The sequence below is a fragment of the Kryptolebias marmoratus genome, linkage group LG7, assembly GCF_001649575.2.
Source record: "Kryptolebias marmoratus isolate JLee-2015 linkage group LG7, ASM164957v2, whole genome shotgun sequence".
In the NCBI taxonomy this organism is placed as follows: domain Eukaryota; kingdom Metazoa; phylum Chordata; class Actinopteri; order Cyprinodontiformes; family Rivulidae; genus Kryptolebias; species Kryptolebias marmoratus.
In genome coordinates this window covers 21,676,394-21,698,207 of record NC_051436.1, presented here as the reverse complement: position 1 = coordinate 21,698,207, position 21,814 = coordinate 21,676,394, and the positions used below count along the sequence as shown (strand labels likewise).

General features: G+C 41.7%; 1 protein-coding gene across 1 annotated transcript in view; it reads left to right on the top strand.

The window, feature by feature from the left end:
* The first annotated feature begins 262 nt into the window (after positions 1 to 262).
* The window catches only part of znf219 (zinc finger protein 219), a 29,961-nt gene continuing 8,409 nt past the window's right edge, over positions 263 to 21,814 (top strand). Inside the window, exons 1-4 of the mRNA XM_017432041.3 lie at positions 263 to 397; positions 14,306 to 14,390; positions 14,988 to 17,253; positions 17,433 to 17,579. Of these exons, the coding sequence (XP_017287530.1) occupies positions 14,991 to 17,253; positions 17,433 to 17,579 (2,410 nt within the window). The 5' untranslated portion in view covers positions 263 to 397; positions 14,306 to 14,390; positions 14,988 to 14,990. The remainder of the gene's footprint in view (positions 398 to 14,305; positions 14,391 to 14,987; positions 17,254 to 17,432; positions 17,580 to 21,814) is intronic.

Here is a 21,814-nt window from a genome sequence, read left to right as displayed (position 1 = left end):
AGGATACAAATGTGAGGAGATGACAGCATTGTAAAATGGAGCCCGTGCTGAGATTATAATTAACATTTCCAACCTACATCACTCTCCCTCCCACTTCTCCTTTGCTCTCCCCCCTATTCACTCACTCCTGTACGATAAATGGAGGGGTGAGGAGCAGGAGGAGGGAGGGGGATGAATGCAAGAAGAAAGGAGAGAAGGGGAGAAAGAAAAGAAAGGAGGAGAGTGAGTGAGAGAGAGAGAGTGAGCAGAGGGTGACCAAACGGAGGGAGGGAGGGGGAAACGGCGTATGCTTGTATACAACCCTGATTTCCATTTTTTTCCCAACTCGTAATGTATTTAATTCAAGTGAAACGTAATCATGACGTGTCGTGTCATTAATCTCCTCGCCGCCTCTCCCGTAAGTACACTGAGTCTTTACTTTCAACATATATCCTATATCTTCATTTCTACGCGTACGTTTTACTCTGTTTACACAGCTCACACACACTTTTATACGGGGTGGGGGTGGGGGGTGACATGAAGCAGCATTTCCAAAAATGGTGAATTTACTGCGACTGTTGTTGCCCTTTTTTCTCCCCCTCTGTCTTTCTTCTTAACGAGGATAATAGCCAACATAGTTCTTGTTGTTTTATCTCTCCGCTTGTTTTTTTTTCTTTAAATGTGCAGGTGTGCGCGCGCGAGCCTGGCGTGAAGCATGTATGTGTGTATGTGAGCCGGGCTCACTTTATCGTCCGTGGGTCATGTATGTGCGCGCGTGCTCGCTTCATGGCCGCGGCCGTGACTTTAATAAAAACAATAAAAATAACAAAGCAGAGGAAAAGTGAACCGCTACAGTTTGAGGAAACTTGTGACATTAAAAGCGCTCGAAAAGTCGCCGAATTTTTACATTTACGTAACTTCGTAATAAGTTGGAAGCTAACTGTCAGCGGCTGGTATCCGCTCAAGGACAGCTCTTTACGTCTCCGGAGACAATAAAAGAAAAAACAAACAAACGACGTCTGAGTGGAAAAAAGTAGCTCTTATCATCTGTGTGTGTGTAAAATGGGGGTCAAGTTCACTATGGAGGGGTTCAGTGAGCCGCAGACATGTTCGCCCAGGCGTGTAAAAGTGGATTTTTTTTTTTGTAACGTGAGCAAGTTGATTTGAAGGAAAACGCGATTAGCGTGACTTAATTCTTTTGTCAGGCTCCGTGCGGGTTGTTGTTTCCCACATAAACGGCGTCACTTTTTTATGTGACCGTGATATAACGCTTTAAAGGCGATAATACTCACTACAGTGTTTACTACAGCGCGTTTAGCTGTCCTAACATCACCTCCCGTGCTTTACAAAAGTGTTGCGTTCATGTCCGCCTGTAAAAAAAAGGGACAACTTATCGGTTTTTAGCTGTAGTGTTTAAAACATTGAACGCGGTGTCTTTTTTTTCTTTGAGTGGGGGCATGGATGTTGATGTGAGATTGGCAAAATGAAATCCATGATGGCACTTTCTTTTCTCCCTCCCTGCTCGCTCACTCGTCTCTTTCCCCTCCCTTAATCTTTTGTATAGAAAATTTAGGAACAAAATGGAGCAGGCTGACATGACACACACACGCCACCTCCGACTTCTCCAAACTAACACTGTTGATGCTTTCTAATCACATTTTATTAGTATTTTTTTCTTCTTTGTGGATTGATACAATCAGCAGGGCAGGGTTAATCTTATTTTAGTCGGGCTGTTTATTAGTGTATTGTTTGTTGATGCTTATTTATTTCATTAATGTGCCTCTAATTGAGATGGCCGCGAGAGAGAGAGAGAAGAGGAGAGGAGGGGGTAAAGGAGCGTGCTGAAAATGGTTGCACGTTATTGACGCACATCACAGGGGCGAGGAGGAAATTCCTCTTGAGATAAGGCGCAGACGTGTCATCTGGGCTGACCAAAGACACTCCCGTCGCCTTTTTCTGGATCCAGTGGAAGATGTTTAGGGATCCTGAAATGTCCTATTTTTGTACAGCCACCCAAAATGTCACACTCATGAGAGAGAGTAGTGGAAGTAGGTTGACATGGCTGGCTCGTCCTGTAATGAGGATCCTTAAACTCTTTTCCCTTCATTTCAAAATGGACTCAAGCTAACTTTTTAAAGTAGCACCTTTTTTAAAAAAAGCAAAAAGGTGTGTTTGTGAGAAAAAGAAAACGGTAAACTGAGATTATCTTGTGATGAGAAGGGGACAGAGTTAAAGCCTTTTTGGTCAAACCTTGTAAACGGCAGCGACAGGGCGATATTCATCTCATCCAGCATTTCAAGATCTGTTAGTGCCCGAAGCATGGGTTCAGGAGGTCTCTCAGCTGCGCCTGCATCAAACTTTAGCTCAATATCTGTAAAACGGACTAAGCTGTAGCCATGTTTGTGTTTTCAAAGATCAGTTGGCTGTGACATCCATTTTAAATTGGGTTGACTCCGAAACTTAATGAGTTGTAGATGCACATCCTGTCAGTACTTTCTGCGAGTTTCAGTAAAATACCTTCAGGAGTTCATGAGATATTTTGCTAACAGACAAACAGGGTTGACACTGGGCGTTTTAAGCGAAGATGTTGCGCAATGAATAGCTCTTAAAGTATGTGTTGCGAATGACTCTCAGCTACTATCTCACCAGATGTGACCTCAATAATTGTATAATTAAATTACGGCAATTAGTGTGTTTTCCAAGGTCAGTTGGTTGTGGAGGCCATCTTGAATCAGGCTGGCTTCAAAAGTTAATCAGTAGTAAATGCACATTCAGTGATTTGTTTTCTTCCTGAAAGCGTCAATAAAATCTGTCCTTTGGTTCAGTAGATATTTAGGCAGACAGACAGAGTTGAGTGTAAAAAGTTATTGGCCAAATTTTAAACACAGATTTTGCACAATTTGTTTGAGCTCAGAAAAGGATCAGTCTCAGCTACCACCACACCAGATTTTAGCTCATTATCTGTAAAACTGACTAAGTTACAGCCATATTTTGTGTTTTGAATTGTGTTGACTCTGAAAGTCAATGAGTTGCAGATTCACATCCTGTCAGTACTTACTGAAAGTTTCATTAAAATCTCAGACATTTTGCTAACAGTCAAATGAAACCGCACTCACAGACACAGGCAGAAGCATCACCTTTCACCGTCAGTGGCGGCCTACAACGAGAGTACCGTAAAGAGACATTTCAGACATTTTCAAGTCTATGTAAAAGTGATTACCAATGAATATCTTACCTGTTGTAGTGTGTCTTGGATAAATAAAGCTTAAGTTAGACCGGACTGATGATCTAAAGGCTAGTCCGAGCAAAGCCAAGATGAAAGTGGATTGCTGCTGATATAAAAAACTCTTGTCTCAAAAATGTAAAAGCAGCTGACAGTATTTCAGAAACCTTTACCCTTTAATCATTTTCTCAGCACATGATAGTTTTCACAGAAATCTGAAGTATTTTATGAGCACAAATAACAGCAGCAGCTAGAGGTGGCACTTTTGTTGCAGCGCGGGACACATCTGGCTGGAAGGTTTATTGTATTTTTGCCCAAATAACCATGCAATGTGAAATAAGGTGATGTAAAAGTTTAAATTTGAGCATTTGCCTAAACTACTGTAAGACTGTGAAGACATAAGTTGTTTGAAGACGGCAGAACTTGCTCTGGTAGTTTGATACAGTCCAGGTGGACCATAGTTCGTATGGATCTTGACCTACTGGAACCTGGAAGTTGAAGCTTTCCTGTTCCTTGGTCCCAGTACTAGTTTTTAGTCCCCTTCCATGGAAACAAAACTGGAGCTCCTGAAGAAAACCCACACGTGCACAAGGAAAACACGCAAACTCCACAAAGAGGCTGCAGGTGGTTTTTGAACCAGTAGCCTCTTGCTATGAGGCAACAGCTCTAACCACTGCACCGCTGTGCTGCTCTTTTACCTCAGACTTGTTTGAACTTTCAGAGGTTCAAACAAATACTATTATTTAAATCTTTACACCGCTGTCAAATACACATTACAGTTATTTTGCCACAAATATGAAAACATTCCTACTGAAGTTCCCCAGGCTGCATCATAAGTGCTACAGCTTGCTGCTGCTGCTGCTTTTTGTGCTTCCAAACAACACATTTGATTAAAAATAATCGTGTGTTGAGAAAACAACAGCAGTGTAAAGGTTTTTAACTCTTTGACATTGGAGTTGTTGTAGGACAGCAGCGAGCCACCATGGTTTTAGCCGTTAGCTCATCATTCTCATCCAGCTTTAGCTTCATTTCTCCAAATTGAAGATGTTCCAAAAGTTATAATCACAACAAGTGAGATATTAAAGGGATAGTCTGTTTTTTTTAAATAAATGATATTCTGTCTAATAGTTATCAGTAGTTACCTTATCAGCCATGAGCCAGAGCACAGGGCATGGAGAAAAGGGCAAAAGTCTTCATCCAGGATAGGTTAATGATGAGCCAAATGAGGCTAGCTCTTTATTGTTTTTTAGGCTTATAAAGCAACTCTTTCTCAAAAACAACATATTTGTGTGAAATCATGCTACATTAGCTAATATTAAATCTCTGCTCTTCGGCGTGACGATGTTTCTGTCCTTTCTCACTATGTTCCCAACCTCGTGTCTCCACACAAATACACCAGGCCACCTGATCAGCGAGTCTGGTCAGTCAAAAGTTTTCCCAGCTTCAGTCAGAGGGATACATTCAGAAGCACCAGCAGCAGAAACGGTCTATTTCAGTGGGTCCACGCTCAGCACACATCCATGCAGTGACAAAGCGTTGTTCAGCTGAATAAACGCCAACAAACTGAACAAATGGAGTCATGTAAAAGTGTAGAAGTTTAAAATGACCTATTAATATTACCTGGTTTTAAAAACCTGAAAAAACAATATAAAACGTGTCTTCATTTGGCTAGCAATTTGCTTAAAGGAACGCTTTTGCCTTTTTCTCCATCTCTATGACTGATATGACATCTAATAAGGTTTAACGTATTGATAACTATTTGACAGCACATCCCTTCAAAAATGACCAGACTATCCCTTTATTCTTTGATAAGTTTTGCACAAAACATCACTGCAAAAGGGCCAAAATATCTCTTTCACTTTTAAAAGTGCAGCTCCAAAAATGAAACCCTAAATGTGAGCAAAAGAAAACTGTTGACAGTTTTTTCTCAAATCTGTTGCCCACAACAGCCCCATAAATAACTGACAAGAGCTATTTCACATAACGTCTTTTCTTCTCCAAGGAAAAAAAAGAAAACCCACCCATCTCTACAGGTTGTCTGCTTTTGGTAACAAGCTGATGATTTCATGTGAGACCCTTGCAGGTACTCATCAGGATCCAGCTGCACTAATGAACATTAAACACCGGCCCAGCATTAAAAAGGGTCTAATGGTTTTTGCTCATTCAGACCTCTATCTGCTTTTTGTCTACAAGTAGTGTCCTCCTGCTCCTCCACCACCATCAATGCCGCCTACTTGCTATCTTTGTGCATATACTGTACTTGAAGAGAGAGGGGGTGCACACACACACACACACACACACATCCCATCCAGGTGGCTCCTGGGAACAAGAGTGTATGCGAAGGGAGAAAGAGACAGAGTAAAAAGGAGAGGAGTGTAGCACCAATCAAGGCTTCTGATTGATATAATTGGGTCATTAGTGCGCCGCGGGAGAGGCACCTGCTTGCCCTCAGTTAGGGAGAATCTACTGCATTGTGACATTTTGAGACTGTTGAGAGTTCTGCCGCCTGCTCGGGATTAGTGTGTATTTAGAGCATTAGGGTCTTGCTTAAATAGCGCCACTTTTGCCGCTCGTGTCGAGTTTGCGGACCCGTTTCAAAACATTCTCGCGGCAGAAGACAGTTGGATTTGACCTCCTGTGGATGTTTGGAGTTGTAATTTTAGATAGTGGAGCAAACAGAGGCGGCCGTGGGGAGCGGTGGGGCACGGGGGAGTTGTTTTGGGGGGGATTTTTAAACAGTAAAGTCAAACGGAGAAGGCCTGGTCATCGGGGGAAACCGACTGCCTGTCAGGAACAGAGTTAACTGTAAGATTCATCAGAGAACATATTTCCTGTCAGAATTATTTGTACACTTGAGACAACTGCAGCATGTGACTAAAGGTGGTCTAAAATTAGTTCTGTTTAACATAGACTAGGCTCTTGCAAAGTATTTTTATCACCTGCTGCTAAAGGCATAAATGATTTTGCTTATGTCTGTGTGTGCATATTTGTTTGTCTGCAGCTCACGAACCACTGGGCAGAATATAGTGAACCTCTCAGAAATGAATCCTTGAATGTACACAAACCCAATTCAACCCCAACTAATTAACATTGACCAACACAAAAACAGCTATAACTATGTGTGGTAGTGGTTGAGCATCATCCCAAATGCATATTTTGAGCACTACACATCGTGCAACATGTTTGGTTAAAACTTTGGCCTTTCCTGTTGGCATCCACCCTCATCTCCAGCTACAAGTCATTTAGATTTAAGCCATTTCAAGATGGCCACCACAACCAACTGACCTTATCCAACATTCAAATTACTTGAACTTTACGGATATTTTGCTAAAACCTGCTGTGCTAGAAGCTGACAGTCATTCTCAACACATATTTCACTACACATTACATGACATCTTTGTCTAAAACTTTGGCAATAACTATTGGTGTCAACCCTGTTTGTCTGTGAGTAAAATATCTCATGGACCCCTGGCAGATTTTAATGGAACTCTCAGGAAATAATCATTGAATGTACATTTACAACTCATTAATGTTTGGAGTCAACCCAATTCAAGATGACCTTAGTCAACACAAAAATGGTTGTAACTCAGTCAGTAACAATAAAATGATGCTATTATATTATGTTCTCTGTTGTTATTCATTGGCCTTGACGTGAGACGTGTGTTGGTGCTTTGTTTGCACTTTTTAATTAATGTTAGTTGAATTTATTTGTAAATGTGACTTAAATTAGGATTTAAATTAGGTGCAATCAATTAGTATTTATTTTAATTGTATTTTTGTTGAAAAAGTATTTCAGAAGTGCCTTTTTGTAAAACTGTAGTTGTGTAAATATTTGGCACAAATATCTTGCAATATCAAATAATAAACAGCCATATTTTCAACTTTCTGTCAACTTCAATAATTTTTTTACTAAATCACGGTCGGCCACCTACCACCGGGCTTAGCCTCTTTCCTGGGGGAAACCCTGAAATATTTTATATATTTTTCTACCTGCCAACCCCAAATTTTTTCTTCTTGTGCCGTTTCTGAATGTTTGCTTAAAAACTCTGTGCACTTCTGAAAGTTTATAAAATAGCACACCGGTGAAATTTTAATTTTAAAACTAATCATTGGATGTGCATCTAAAACTGATCACCTTTGGGAGTCATCCCAATACAAGTTGGCTGCTACAGCCAGCTGACCTTAAAAAGCACAAAAATGTCTGTGACGCAGTCAATTTTACAGATGTTGGTCTAAATTTTGATGTAGTAGTAGCTGAGACTGATCACCACCACATATTCTGAGCACCAACAGATTGCACAAGATTTTGCTTACATTTTGGAGTCAATTCTGTTTGTGTGTTAGCAACATCTCATGAACCAGCGGATGGATTTCAGTGAAACTTATGGGAAATAATGTACAGGATGTACATCTACACCTAAGTCAGCGTTTGAGGCAACCCATTTTAAGATGGTCACCACAGCCAACTGATCTTAGAAAACACAGAAATGACTATAACTCAGTCATTTTTACAGATATTGAGCTAAACCCTGATGCCATAGTAGATGGCAGTCACTCACAACACATACTCTGAGTGTGACATCTCAGAAAATTGCATAAGATTGTGCATAAAGTTATTTTTACTTTTTAGCCAAAAACAGCTACAACCCCATTATTTCTCAATTTAAGATGATCTTAGTTTAAAAACTCTGGCTTGAAAGGTGGCAGATAATATGCATTCCTTCAAGACATGCTAAGCCTTTAATTGTTAAACAAGTTGAAATGTTGGAACAGATACTAATAATGGGACAATATGCACAGAATTTAGATATATAAAGGCTTTAAGCCAAGTGTCACCTAGAAGGAGATTACATGGTGTGTATATTTCCCCAGAGTGAATGACGAATCAGACCATCATGCCTTTAGAGTTACTATTTTACCTATTATAAAGCTCCTTTACGTATTCACATGTCTGGTATTTGTGATACACAAATTCCACAAGGAGGTCACAGTGTAGGGTCGGCATGCCTGGAGCTTTTGTTGCTCAAGGACTCTCGAGAGGAGGAGGAGGGAGGTGGTGTGTGTGAGCGTGTGTGTGTGTGTGTAGGAAGCTGATGGAAGAATTTGGATTTGTGTCCCACAATATGAATGAAGTGATTGACAGTTTTCAGGACAGATTTGGATCTATGATTGGGACAGAAGAATCATCAGGTAGGTGTTTGTTTTACCCTGTTAGACGCTTTCCGTCTGTTCTCTCCACCCCAGCAGGTGATCTTCAGCCTTTCAGAAAGAACACAGCGTCTAAGTTATTTGTGTGCCAGAAGCAGCTCTTCTCCAAAAAGCTTCTTCAGACTTGTAATCCCAAATCAGACAAGTCAGTCAGTCTGCACTTCCACTCAGTGGTTTTGAAGCGGCGTGGCCCATGTTGTCTCTGAGCCAGGCTCTTGTTTCTGTGCTGAGGTGCTGTGATGTTTCATATTCGCTCGCTCAGATCCTACACTGACTCGACGCTCCCAGAGCAGTACGCTGAAACATCGAGCGAGTGTCAGCCTTCTCTGCCCGAGGAGGAATTCATTCAGAGAGAAGAGGAAGAAGAAGAAGAAAAGGTTTAGGAGAAGGTGGAGGAAGAGAAATGAAGTGGTAAGATTATAGAGGAAGAAACAAGAAAAAGAAAGTGAAAGGTAGGAGCAAAAGTGGCAGGAGATCCAGGCTTTTTTTCACATCATTTTGCTGAGCTGGCCTTGAGAAAACAGCTTAAGAGCCAAGAACATTCTGAGAGTTCTGATGTATTCTTGTCTCAGAGTTTTCCCTTCATGTTCCTCATAAAAATATTTGCAAAAGGTCATCCACATTCCAGCGTTTTGCTTATTTTTAAGCAGAACTGAGACACTTTTATTTAGTTTTCATACCGAAAAGTTCAAGAAAAGATCCCAGCTGTTTATACAACCAGTCTTCCACTCACACCTTAAAAAGACTCATCCTTACCACTGTTTGAGCTCCAGAATGGAGAGGAAGGACACGAGCCAGGCAGAGCTGGAGTGAAGTGTGGGGGGGTTCAGGGAAAGGTGAAATAAAGGAAATGAATACCGTCTGCGGGGAAGTTCGCCACTTGACAGTCATAAAAAAAAGCCTACGGGGCCAGATCATACTGTAGCTCACAGACTACGAACTCCCTTCACTTCCTTTTCCAATCATTTTTAATCCTTCTAACACTTTGTGTGTTTAGGGTCAGTTTTTCATGCACTCTGTTATTCCTAGAGTATGCCTCACCTAACGCACTTCAACTCAAGAGATGATACCAAGCATACGCCTGGAACATTCCCAGGGATGCTCAGGCTTCATGATTGGTCCTTACTCTGTGCCGTAAAGGGATAGCTCAGACATTTAGAAATGGAATTCTGGGGAAAAGATATAAACTTCTATTTAGCTCCAGTATCTGTTTGTTGTAGAGATTTCTTTGAGTGACCTCGTTTTGGAAAAAATGAGTTTTAAGGTAATAGCCAGGCTGCCACTGTTATGGACTAGTTAGACTCAGGGGTGTCCAATCCTGGTCCTCGAGGGACACTGTCCTGCAGGTTTTACTTGTTTCTCAGCTCCAACACACCTGATTTAAATTAATGGGTGATTATCAGGCTTCTGTAGAACAAGAAGAGGTAATTTAACCACTGAATCAGGTGTGTTGGAGCAGGGAAACAAGGAAAACATGCAGGATAGTGGCTCTCCAGGACCAGGATTGGACACCCCAGAGTTAGAGAAACAAATTATGCAAATTTTCCCTTGAAATCACACTTCATTTGCACAAACTCCTGGCAAACTTTAGGCCAAAATTTGCCAGGGGTTTGCAAAAATATTGCCATTAAATCCAACTCTAGCATTACAAAAATGTAATCAAAATGGGTTTTAGACACCCACAACAACTTTGTGACCATTTCAACAACAACAAAAATTGGTTTGGAAATCTTTTGAGAGTGTTCAGATTCTGTCGTCATGAAAGCAAGACCCTGTGACTCACACAAGAAACTCAAGAACCTCTGCAAACCTTTCGAGGCATTCTGAAAACTCCCTTATTAATGCTGTCCGCAATGTGTTGCCAAGAGTTGCGGGCCAATTAAATATCAGCTTAATCCTGACCAGACTGATCAATTTATGGCTGGTTTGAACACAGTCAAACACAGGGTTGCTGTCTTAAAACAACTCTATTCTTAAAAACTTTAAAAAGGTTCACAAAGAACTTTATTTTATATACCTTTAGAACACATTTGCAAGCACAGATATCAACAGGAGCAGCTAGCTGCAACACTTCTCATTACAGAAATATTATTATTTCCATCAGCATAACTGTTGGATGCAAACTGATTGCATTTTAAAAGTTTGTAAAATAGTGTTTTTATGGACTGCTATGAGACTTGGGAGATATGAGTTAGTTTAAGACAGTAAAATCTACTTAAGAAGTGGATCTTCTCAGACTATATACTCCAAGTGTTACAGCTGTTCATGCAAACACTATTAAATACCTGCAGGAACTAATTCAGGCTACATTGGAAGTGCTACAGCTAGCTAAGTAACAACAGAATTCTATTAAATAACTGTTTAATGTGAAACTGACTGTGCTGTAGGGGTTTATAAAATAACATTCACTTAAAGCATTTTGAAAATGTGAAGATTGGAGTTGTTTTAACACAGCAGCAGTCCCCTTTTGTCAGGGCTGTGTTAGCTAGCTATTAGCTTACTACTAGCTAGCATTTAGCTTGTCTCTCATTTCAGACGTAAACTCCGTTTCTACAAATTGAGGTTGTCCAAAGAGCCACATTTATCTATAACTCTTGGTCTAAAGTTTTTTCTTTACACTTGGAGGCAAAGCGACACACATTTCCACTCCTAAGTGAGCCGGCCACACACAGTTAAAACACTAAGTGAAAGGAGCTCACACCCTGATATTTACATTAACAAAGCAGACATGTCCAAACCGGCACCAACGGGCTGCACTATAATACGTGTGGTATTTAGACAACAACATCAAAACCTGCCAAAAATCAACTTGTCTGAACATATTGCACTCCTTCTCCTTTGGCAACTATTTACCAGCGATGTGATGTGTGACACATCAACCCCCACTTCTCTGCACCTTAAAGCAGGCGTAGTATTTAAACAATGTAGATGTTCTTTTTTATCATAAGGTGTGTGTGGGTGGGTGTGTGTGTGTGTGGGGGGGGGGGGGGAGTTTCCCACAAAGTTATGCGGAAATTACCGTAATGACAACATCACAGCAATGTTTAAAACCACCTGCAGTATGCTTTTAAGCTGTCATTACTTTGTGTCATTACACTCCTACACAAACGCTGTAAATTTCGGAGTCTGGGAAGAATCAGAGAAAAGTGCAGGTGAATGTGGTTAAACACATTTTTTTTCCCTTTGTATCAGGTATCAACAAGCCTCTTAGTTCACGCCTGGCTGTTTAAGTGAATCACATTTATTCTTGACATTAAATTTGCATTTTCTTTGCGGTAGATTCAAAACTGAAATTCCCTCTGCAGAATCCACACACTTTGCCTGTGATTCCTGATGTGTGGCTCACATGCCAGGGTGGGGTGAAGGCGTATATGTTACATTCACTGATAGTGTGAACAAATGTGCCTCTTGACCGCGTCCGGAGGTGCTTTAGTTCACCACTTCTTCAGCGCATTCTTTGGTTCGCTTTGCACCTTTTGTTGTATCTGCTTCTGCTCCACCTGATTCCAATCTGATTTCTGTCCCCTCAGCCCTCCCTTTCCTCCTCCTCCTCCTCCTCCCCAGCCCTCCCTGCATCCTTTCCTGCACCTTATCACCCTCTCTCCATCTATCCAAATTTTCTTTATTGGCATTGACAGAGCTGGTGGCTGGCGACAGCCATCATCACGGTGGAACAATGCGTTGTGATGCTCATATTCATATGATAATGCCATCAGATTTCAAAACTGCTGCAGATACATTTAGATCGCCAGTCTTACTGTTACTGTGTTTATTTTTCAAATGCCTTTTAAATCTCCTTTTATTATAGCTCTGTTCCCCTGTCTTTTTTTTTTTAAAAAAAAACATTCCCTTTTCTCCCCAACACCATGTTGGCAGTCAAATTAAATCCCTCTCATGGCCTCTGACAGTCTCTTTCTGACGCTGCCCAGTTTGTAACGGCACTGTATATTTCTCTCCGTCTGTCTCTTTCCTTTTCTCTGTGTCTGCCTCCTTTCTCATTTTTTTTTGCTCTTCGCCATGTTGGCAGGGTCCAATCTACCAGCTGATATCAGCATTCCCTGGCACTCTGCCAACTGGCAACACTGCAGGAGAGAAAAAAAGAGAGAGAGAGAGAGGGAGCGAATGAAAGAAAATTAGTGAATAATAGACGGCGGGAGGGGTGTGAGAGAATGAGAGGGGGATGGGAGAGAAGTATGAATCAGGGAGAGAAAGAAAGAAAGACAGACAGAGGGGAAAAGAAGATGGGGAGAGAAAGAACAAAAATGGTGGATTAAGAAAAGGGTGTGTGTGTGTGTGAGTGTGATTGATATGGTGTGATATCCCTGTGAGTCATAAGCTGAGCTAAAATGTCAACTGGCTACATGAGAATCTCTTTGTCATCCAGCCTCAGTGACACACACACGCACACACACATATCCAACGGATCGTATAAACACACATATATGATCAAAGCGCCATGCGAACGATAAACAAACATGACACACCTGCAAACACAGATGTTCCATTGTTTCTCTACAGTGATTAATGACCTTTTGTTTTTTGTTGTGGGCGCCCTTGCTGCTTCTCAACTTCACCAAATGATGGGCGAAAAGAAAAAAAAGGAAGAAAAAAAAACAGCCTGAATGTGCATAAATCCAGTCAAACTGCTGCGCACTCCAAATATTTGGGTGTGTGAGGGCGCCTGCCAAAACGCTTGTGCGTTCAATATGCTGTATATCACACTTTACGTTTTAGCTGACTATGTTAGCTGGGGTTTACAGTGCCGTCAACACAATGATAAAATATGCTTACATTTGTAAATCACCTAAACAAGCAGTCATGACTAAGCAAAGTTTGGGTGAATATAACCACACCCAAACAGCAGATTTAACAAATATTGTTCTGATTAAGAACATGCGTGCTATAGTGGCTATATATGTCTTTGTGTAACTGTTTTTTGTTATTTTTTTAGGATCTTTTCAGGACCAATAGTTCTTATGGGGACCAAAACCCTATCCTCGTATGAGTGGACATCATGTTTGGGTTAGTGGGTTAGGTGGAGGGCTAACACATGAATTAACTTTATGTTTGGGTTAGGGTTAGCCAGGTATCGGTAATGGTTAGGGTCAGGGTTAGGCTACAGAAATGAATAGAAGTCAATACAATGCCTAATAAGAACAGAAATATAAACTTGTGTGTGTGTGTGTGTGTGTGTGTGTGTGTGCGTGTGTGTATACAGTCCTTATTTAAGCAAAAACGGCTACTGTATGAGTATACAGGAAGGGCGTGTGGGAAAGTTAAAACATTGCGCACCCATCCTGTTTAGGACAGTCCATGTCCTGCGGTGATGCCCTTAACTTCTAAATGCACACACATACACGCACAGACACACACACACCGATGTGCAGTCACACTCTGGATAATCATCCCATATGTGCTAACAGTATGCCGGAGTGTATTGTGAACACGTGTAGGAGCCAGAACAGGTGCACACCTGTTACACGTTGGAGTGCACGCGCAGTCCGCCCACGCAGGCTGAGGAGTAAATGAAGATCAAATGAAGAGTCTCTTTTATGTGCAGACATTAAAACATGTGCAGAACGGTGCTGCAATGAATACGAATGTTCTGTTGAAAAAAGGGTGATGGAACTCATTCAAAGTGTTTAAACATTAATTGTTCTTAATCCTGTTTAGCTAAAACCTGCCACCTCCAGTTCATCGCTCGGCTTGTCAAAAGGATTGTCTCTTACATTTATGGGATTGTGCAGAAATTTTCAGGCAGCCAAAATTCACGCATCCTTTTTTTTTAGCTGGCCAGAACTGTAATTTTTTTTTTTCATTTTTTGACACACACTGATGTTTAGTCTTTTTTTCAACACACACTGATTACGTGTATTTGCTTATTTTTGTTCCCAGGAAATTCTAGGAGGAGGCTGCCTCAGAAGTTTATCCCCCCTCAGTCGAGACACTAAAGAATGGCATAACTTCACACACACTGCTGGTAATTCTCTACTGCCCCTGTATATATATTAACACATACAGGATAATGTTCTTGGAATCGGTGTGGTTTTAATTTTAAAAACTGCTTGAGCACATTTCACTTTTCATTGCCCCAAAAGTAAAATGGCGATAATGTTTTTGTTCATCTCTGCACTTGTGTTCATGTGTGTTCAATTGTCTGTTGTGTCAGCAAAATAGTTCATGAACCAGTGAACAGTTTTCATTGAAACTTTCAGGAAGTAATCATTGGATGCACATCTACGACTGATTAACTTTTAACCCGGTGACCTTAGAAAAGACAACAATGGCTGTAACTTTCACTTTACAAACCCTGAGCTGTGACTTGGTGGAGCAGTAGCCGAGACTTATTTCCCACTTATACCCCAAGAGCTAACTGATTGCACTATATCTGTTCTTTAAACTAGGCAACTCTGACTGTTAGCAAAATATTTCGTAAACCACTGAAGCAAGCTCAATGAAACTTTCAGAAAGTAATCACTGGAATGCTAAGCTGTTAATTTCAAGTTTTTAACTTAACTTTATCTTCTTAAAATCATCACTCATTATTTGCCATTATTCTTTTTTTCTTCTTTTGTAGAGGATGGATTCTCCACCAGAGTGTGTGTTGCCTCTTTCTTGTGAGCAGCCCCAGTCCCCCCCAACGCTGCCATCTCTGGACCACAGCCCCCAAGCCTCCTCTCCTCTACCTGACAGCCCTGTTGTCCTGCCGATTCACAGCCCCGAACCTTCCCCACAGAGCCCCGACGCGACGCCATATTTCCCCCTCTCTCCCTTCCCCCTCCAAGAGGACAATAATAACAATTGCCTTGATGTTGATGGAGAAGATTGTGAAGAAGAGCTGGATGGAATTCCTCCATCCCCAACCCCAGCGGTGGCTCTGTTTCCGGGGGGAGGGGGTCAAGAAGCTGGATGCAGCCCTGGTTTTGACTCTTCCCCACCAGACACACCCTCAGCTCCATTTCTTGGGTACGGTGCTCTGGAGCTGGCCCTTTCTTCGGGGCCAAGTGGAAACTGCAATGATGAGTTAGACCTCCAGCTGTTCCAAAAAGAAACTGTCACCAGGGCCATACCTGGAGTTGGAGGGGCCAATTCTGGGCCTGCGCTCAAGTTTCCCTGTCATGTCTGTGGGAAGAGGTTCCGATTTCAAAGCATCCTATCTCTTCACGCTCGAGCTCACAGTCTTGACCGAGAGCGCAGAGCTTCATCCCTATACCGGACTAGATCCTTCTCTTCTCCCCTCAAGCACCATCTTAAATTTCAGCAAAACCACAGAGACTTCATTACAAATCACAGAAGTCCCACCAATCAGCGTTTACTGCCAAGAACTCTCATCCAGCACCTCACAGAAGAAGAGGATGTTAATGGTGAGGACAAAGGTTTAGATGACCAGAACCCCAACTTTTTACTGGATGACAACACACCCTTGACCCCTCCGCTTACTGAGGACCCTGTCTCTGTGATTTCTCCCTACTCTACTTCTGGCGAGGGCTCGTCTATTTCCACGGCGCCTACGTTTCGCTGCCATGCCTGCAAAGGAAAATTCCGCACAGCTTCAGAGCTGGCACGTCATGTCCGTATTCTCCACAACCCATATAAATGCACCCTTTGTCCTTTCTCTGCAAGCCAAGAAGAGAGTCTGGCAAGCCACTTGCAGGAATGCCACCCTTCCCCCGAGGTACCTGCTTTGACAACAGCCTTCAACTGTAGAACCATTATTGACACACCGGTGCCCACCCCAACAAATACCCCAGCCCCAACACCAAGTAACCCTCCGTTGATTTCAGCTGCATCCTCGTCACTGCCAGCGTTTCGCTGTGACACATGTGGCCAGAGGTTTACCCAGTCTTGGTTCCTGAAAGGACACATGCGAAAGCACAAGGACTCTTTGGACCATAAGTGCCAGGTGTGTGGTCGTGGCTTCAAGGAGCCTTGGTTCCTGAAAAACCACATGAAAGTTCATCTCAATAAGCTTGGTCTGAAGGCTGGATTGGGAACCCCCGGGGTACTCGGAGGTGTTGAGGATCAGTCCAAAGCCTCTGCTAGCAGTCAGTCTCTCAACACTCTCTACTCAAGCCTCCTTCTGGCTCAGCGAAGTGGTGGAGGCAGAGGTAGACAAGGAAAGTCTGCTAGGGAAACTGGGGGTAGAACTGAGATGAACTTAAGCAAGTCAGCTATCCTGGGATATCTTGGCTTGCCCAGTGATGGCAGCGGTGCTAGCTGCATGGAGAGACTTCAAGCTGTAGCTCAGGTTGCAGAGATGGGAAATAGTGGCAGTGGTGTGGGCAACTCAGGAGGTAGAGACCCAGTTAGTGGAGGGGGAACCACTAGAGGAGGAAGCACAGGCGAAATTGCAGCAACTATTTCAGACAGAGTAGACCAGGCAACTTGGTGGCAGCTAGTCGCTCGAAGCCTGGCAGTCACTCAGCAACAGCAGCAGAGGCCCCAGCAGCGAGGACAGAGATCTCAAGGCCGAAGTTCAGTGGTCGCAGAAGCAGACCAAGCCAGGGCCTACCGCTCGGCCCTGGATCCGAGAGGGGAGATGGAAGGGCCTTGGGAATGCCCAGACTGTGGAAAGCTGTTCCGCAGCCTGCAGCAGGTGGTGGTACATGCCCGCGTTCACGCTCAGAGGTCACAGAAAGGAGGCAGCAGTGAAGAGGAGGGGACTGGTAGTCGTAGAGGAGCAGGGCTCGGAAGAGGAAGTGAAGGGAGACCAGAATCCCAGCTCCACCGTGGTGGATCCCAACAAATGGGAGAATTAAGACAGGAATCAAAGCTGAACAGTGGTGAATCCCAACAAGCTGGAGCAGCCACTGGGTTTCACTCTGTCATTTCTAACTTCAAAGGTACCAAAGCTGCCTTTCCTTTGTTTTCTTTTCTGCATTTTGTTTGCTTTCATGTAATATTGGTATTATTTTTTAAGTATATTATTGTTTTTTCACTGTTCTGCTATTGTATATAGAGGATCTCTTGTGGTACCAACTGTTATGTTTACATTTTGATCCTTTTTTTCCTCCACTTTCAGGTGAAAACGGCTTTACAGCAGTCTCCTCCTTACACTCAGTTCCCACCAGGGAGCGAGTGCGTGGCAGAGGGATAAAAGACTGCCCCTACTGTGGCAAAGCCTTCCGCTCTTCACACCATCTCAAAGTGCACCTGAGAGTTCACACAGGTAAGACACCACTGTGAGTTTAACAAGCCTCATTTTACTTTATCAACCTTTAGAAATCCCTGGAAAGGTTTCATTCAGCATTGTCGCTTAGGCAGAACTACCTCTTTACTTTTTTTTTTCACCACATTCACTCCAGAGAGCAGGCCAGCGCTAATCATAGCTCTCCACTGCAGGCAGGCAACTGAGCGGCTCCACTGGAGCACTACCTGCTTAAGTGCAGAGCTTGAGTTTATATGAACAGTGGTTTCTAGGGGGAGAAATCAAGTCACGCCAAGGATTTAAAACTAGGAAGGCGCTCACTTCTTTTATTGTTCTATAGCCTCTCCTTCAAATCAAGGTCAAGAAAATATTTTCTTCCTGCCTATTCAAACAATGCCAGTTTCTCTAATTTAACACGCATAACTCAAAATTGTTCAAACGATTAAAGTATTAAAGAAACTAGGTCAAAGCAGAGTTGAATTCTTCTGAACGATAAGTCAGTCGTACCTTTAAGTCTTCCAGTCTCCTAATGAAGACTTTTCATCTGTTGAAGCTGTAAAACATTTGTTTTTTGATGTTTTTGTGAAGTTGGAGTCAACTGATCTTTGAGTAGAACTTTAACAAAATGCTTTGAGTTTGTTTTGGAAACATCATGACATGAAAAAAAACAAAAGATGATTAGTGTTATACTCACTGATGAGTGAGAATTCAAGACCTAGCATTCCTTGATGGAATCGTCCCTGTTGCCTTTCATGCCAAAGCTTTAGACTAAGATCATCTTCTGTGTTGTTGCTGTTTTGGTCAAACCTTGAAAATATTAATATGAACAACATTCCAAGATGTCAACTGATCTTTGAGTAAAAGATCAGAGTATGTGTTGTGAATGACATATACCTACTGCCACATTTTAGCTCAATATCTTTAAAAGTGACCGACTTGGAGTTATTTGTGCATTGACTAATGATAATTAGCTGTGCAGACTTGAATTGAATTTACTCCAACAGTTAATCAGTTGTAGATGTCCGCTGAGTGGGTATATCTTTAAAGTTTCATTAAAATATGTGCAGTGGCTTATGAGCTATTTTGCTAACAGACAAAGAGGGCTGACTTCAACAGCTAATGCTGATGTTTAAAGCAAGTTTCTTGCTCAATGAGTAGCACTTGGAGTATGTGTTGTGAACAATTCTAAACTACAACCAAATCAAATTGTAGCATATATCTGTTAAATTGACTAAATTGTAGTCATTTGTGTGTTTTCTAAGGTCAGCTGGCAGTGGGGGCCATCCTAAATTGGATTGGCTCCAGATGTTAATTCAATTAAATTCAGTTTATTTATATTAGTCAGAGTCACAACAAAAGTCGTCTTGGGGCACTGTACAAAAACATTCACATACATTATAAATTAGTAAAAGTTATCTATCTAAGGAACCCAGCAGATTGCGTTGAATCTTCACTTCATCACAGTCTCCCATCCTGAGCAGCACACTGGCAACAGTGGGAAGGAAAAACTCCCTTTTAACAGGAAGAAACCTCCAGCAGAACCAGGCTCAGGATGAGCAGCCATCTGCTTCAACCAGCTGGGGTTGTAGAGGTAGATCCAATAATTATTTCCTGAAAGATTTGTTAAAATCTGTGGAGTAGTTCGTGAGATATTTTGCCAACAGACAGAGTTGAGTCCTAATAATTAGAATAAGGGCAAAACCTTAAACAAATCTTGTGCAATCTTTTGGAGATCAGTCTCAGCTACTATCGCACCAAACTAAAGCTCAATATTTGTAAAACTGATTTATAGCTACTTTTGTTTTATTTTAATGTCAGTTGGCTTAAGCAGCCATCTTGAATTGGGCTAACTCTAAAAATGATGTTAGTTGTAAATGTACATCCAGTTATTACTTAATGAAAATTTCATTACCATTTGTCCCGTGGTTCTGGAGATAATTTGGTAATAGACAAACATGCACACATGCAGCTTTGCCTTCCAGTGGTAGGCAGTACAAACTTTAATCTCTTACACCACTCACCCACTGTTAATATCCACATTCACACACAGCAACTATCAGCATTTGTTTTTGTCTTTTTTTTCCAATTATTACTTTTTTCTTCACCGCTTTTGTTTGCTCAAAATGAAAAAGTCCTCCTCCATCTCTGAGATGCCACCAATCCCCAGCAGTTGTAGCTGGAGAACGTCCAGTCTTTCATCTGAAGCTGATGAGTTGTATCACATTGCTTTTCTATTTTTCACGGCGAGATTGTTTTGTTTTAGTTTTCTGCGGTCAGGCATAAAAGCCTCATGGTAAATAAATGTTAACACTCACTTGGGAATATCGTCCCCATGTCCTCCCAGACTGAAATCCCATCCTTACCCTTTGTTCCTGCAACTGTGAGCTCAGTGTTAATGTGTATTCAGATATTCTGTAGTTGTAAATAGCATCTCTTACACTTTTCATATGTGACACATTTCCTGTAGTTGATATGCAGCATCATCCTCTGTCTTTCTGTTTCCATTTCTGGATCTGTTATTTTGATCAGTAATGGAATGCTGCCATCTTTCTTAAACTCATGTAACTACAGCTGCTGAAGAAACTGGATATATACAGCTGCAGTCAGAGGTTGGCAGCATGGTGGATTAGTGGTTAGCACTGTTGCCTCACAGCAAGGTCCTGGGTTCATGCTTGGGGTCCTTCTGTGTGGATTTTGCATGTTCTCCTTTTGTCAGTGTAGGTTTTCTCTGGGTACTCCAGTTTCCCCCCCACAGTCCAAAAACATGTCTTTAGGCCCAAGACTCCACTGAAACATAAATCTGTGAACTCAATGGGACTCACTTTGGGTATAAAAACAAGATTACATTCACTTATTATGAACCTAGAGGGAATTTGATTTAGGGGTTTTAATGATTTATTTGAAACACTTTTTTACACATACAAATTCAATATTTTTTATTTTCTCTAATCCACACAGGGTCACAATTATACATACAGGCTCATCTAGATGTGGACATTAACCTAAATCTTTATATAAGTGGTGCTGAAAATTATAGAATGTCTAAACTTGACAGGGCCTATTACCCAATTAACATTAGTGATCATGATTGGCTGCAGCTGCTAGTTTCTCTTTGCCAAAATAAAAAAGGTTTGTTTGACAGCACTCGTTAGATTGATCAATACTCAGAACAATGGGAAAGTTCAAGGTACTCAGTGAAGATTTAAGAAGCAACATTGTAGATGTACACAAGCTAGGGAAGTCTTATGGAGCTATTTTTAAACAACTTTTCATTCCAAGGTCATCAGTTCAGACAATTATTCTTGAGTGCAAGTTATTCAGATGTGTTGATGACCGGAAGAAGACTTAAAGGGTCACCCTCAGATGAAAGAAAACTGGTTAGGATGTTTAGGGACCTGGCTCAACCCGGCCATGAATTGGAAACTGCTGAAACACCAGTGTGACTGTCCACAGTGAAACCAGTGTAACAGCAAAAAATAATCAACAAGTAGTGAGATGTCTGTTTCAGAGAATCAAGAGAAAGATTGATCTTTGTCTTTGAAAAAGAATTTTATTCCGAAGGCAAAAGAGCATCCGGAGACCTGAACTCACTGAACTCAGTCAGGAGAAGAAAGAAAGCAACATCTGAAAAAAAAAAGCAACTTCTGTCAGCCCGCCCCAGGGCAGCTGTGGCTACATTGTAGCTTACCACCATCAGTGTGTGAATGTGTGGATGAATGGGTGAATGATTGTAGTGTAAAGCGCTTTGGGGTCCTTGGACTAGATAAAGCGCTATATAAGTGCAAGCCAAGCCATTTACCAACATACGCTTTTATAGGGAGGCTTCATTACATCATTTTAGGCCACACTTTTACATAGTTACTGAGCAGCTTCGTTTCTGACGAAGAAGATCTGATAATACAGGGAGTGAGGAAGCACTGAGAAGAAATTAGCCAAGTCCAGGTCCAGAAAGGAGTATGGGAGGACCAGAGTCTTTCTCAGTTCCCACATAGAACAAAGAACAAAAGCAGTTCAAACCTTGATACAAAGAAAATCAGAAGAATAACTTCATCAAGTCTTCACTTGTGCAGGCAAGAATCATAATTTTTTTTATTATTATACATTTTACTATTAACCCCTTACCACTCGACCTCAAAAAGCTCAAGAAGCCTGGAAAAGACGTACCCAAATTAAATTAGATGCTATTCTTCAGCCTTTTGTGGTTCAAACTAAAGATTAGGCTCCATGTGAAGTTAACACTTTGAAGTTTTTGCCTG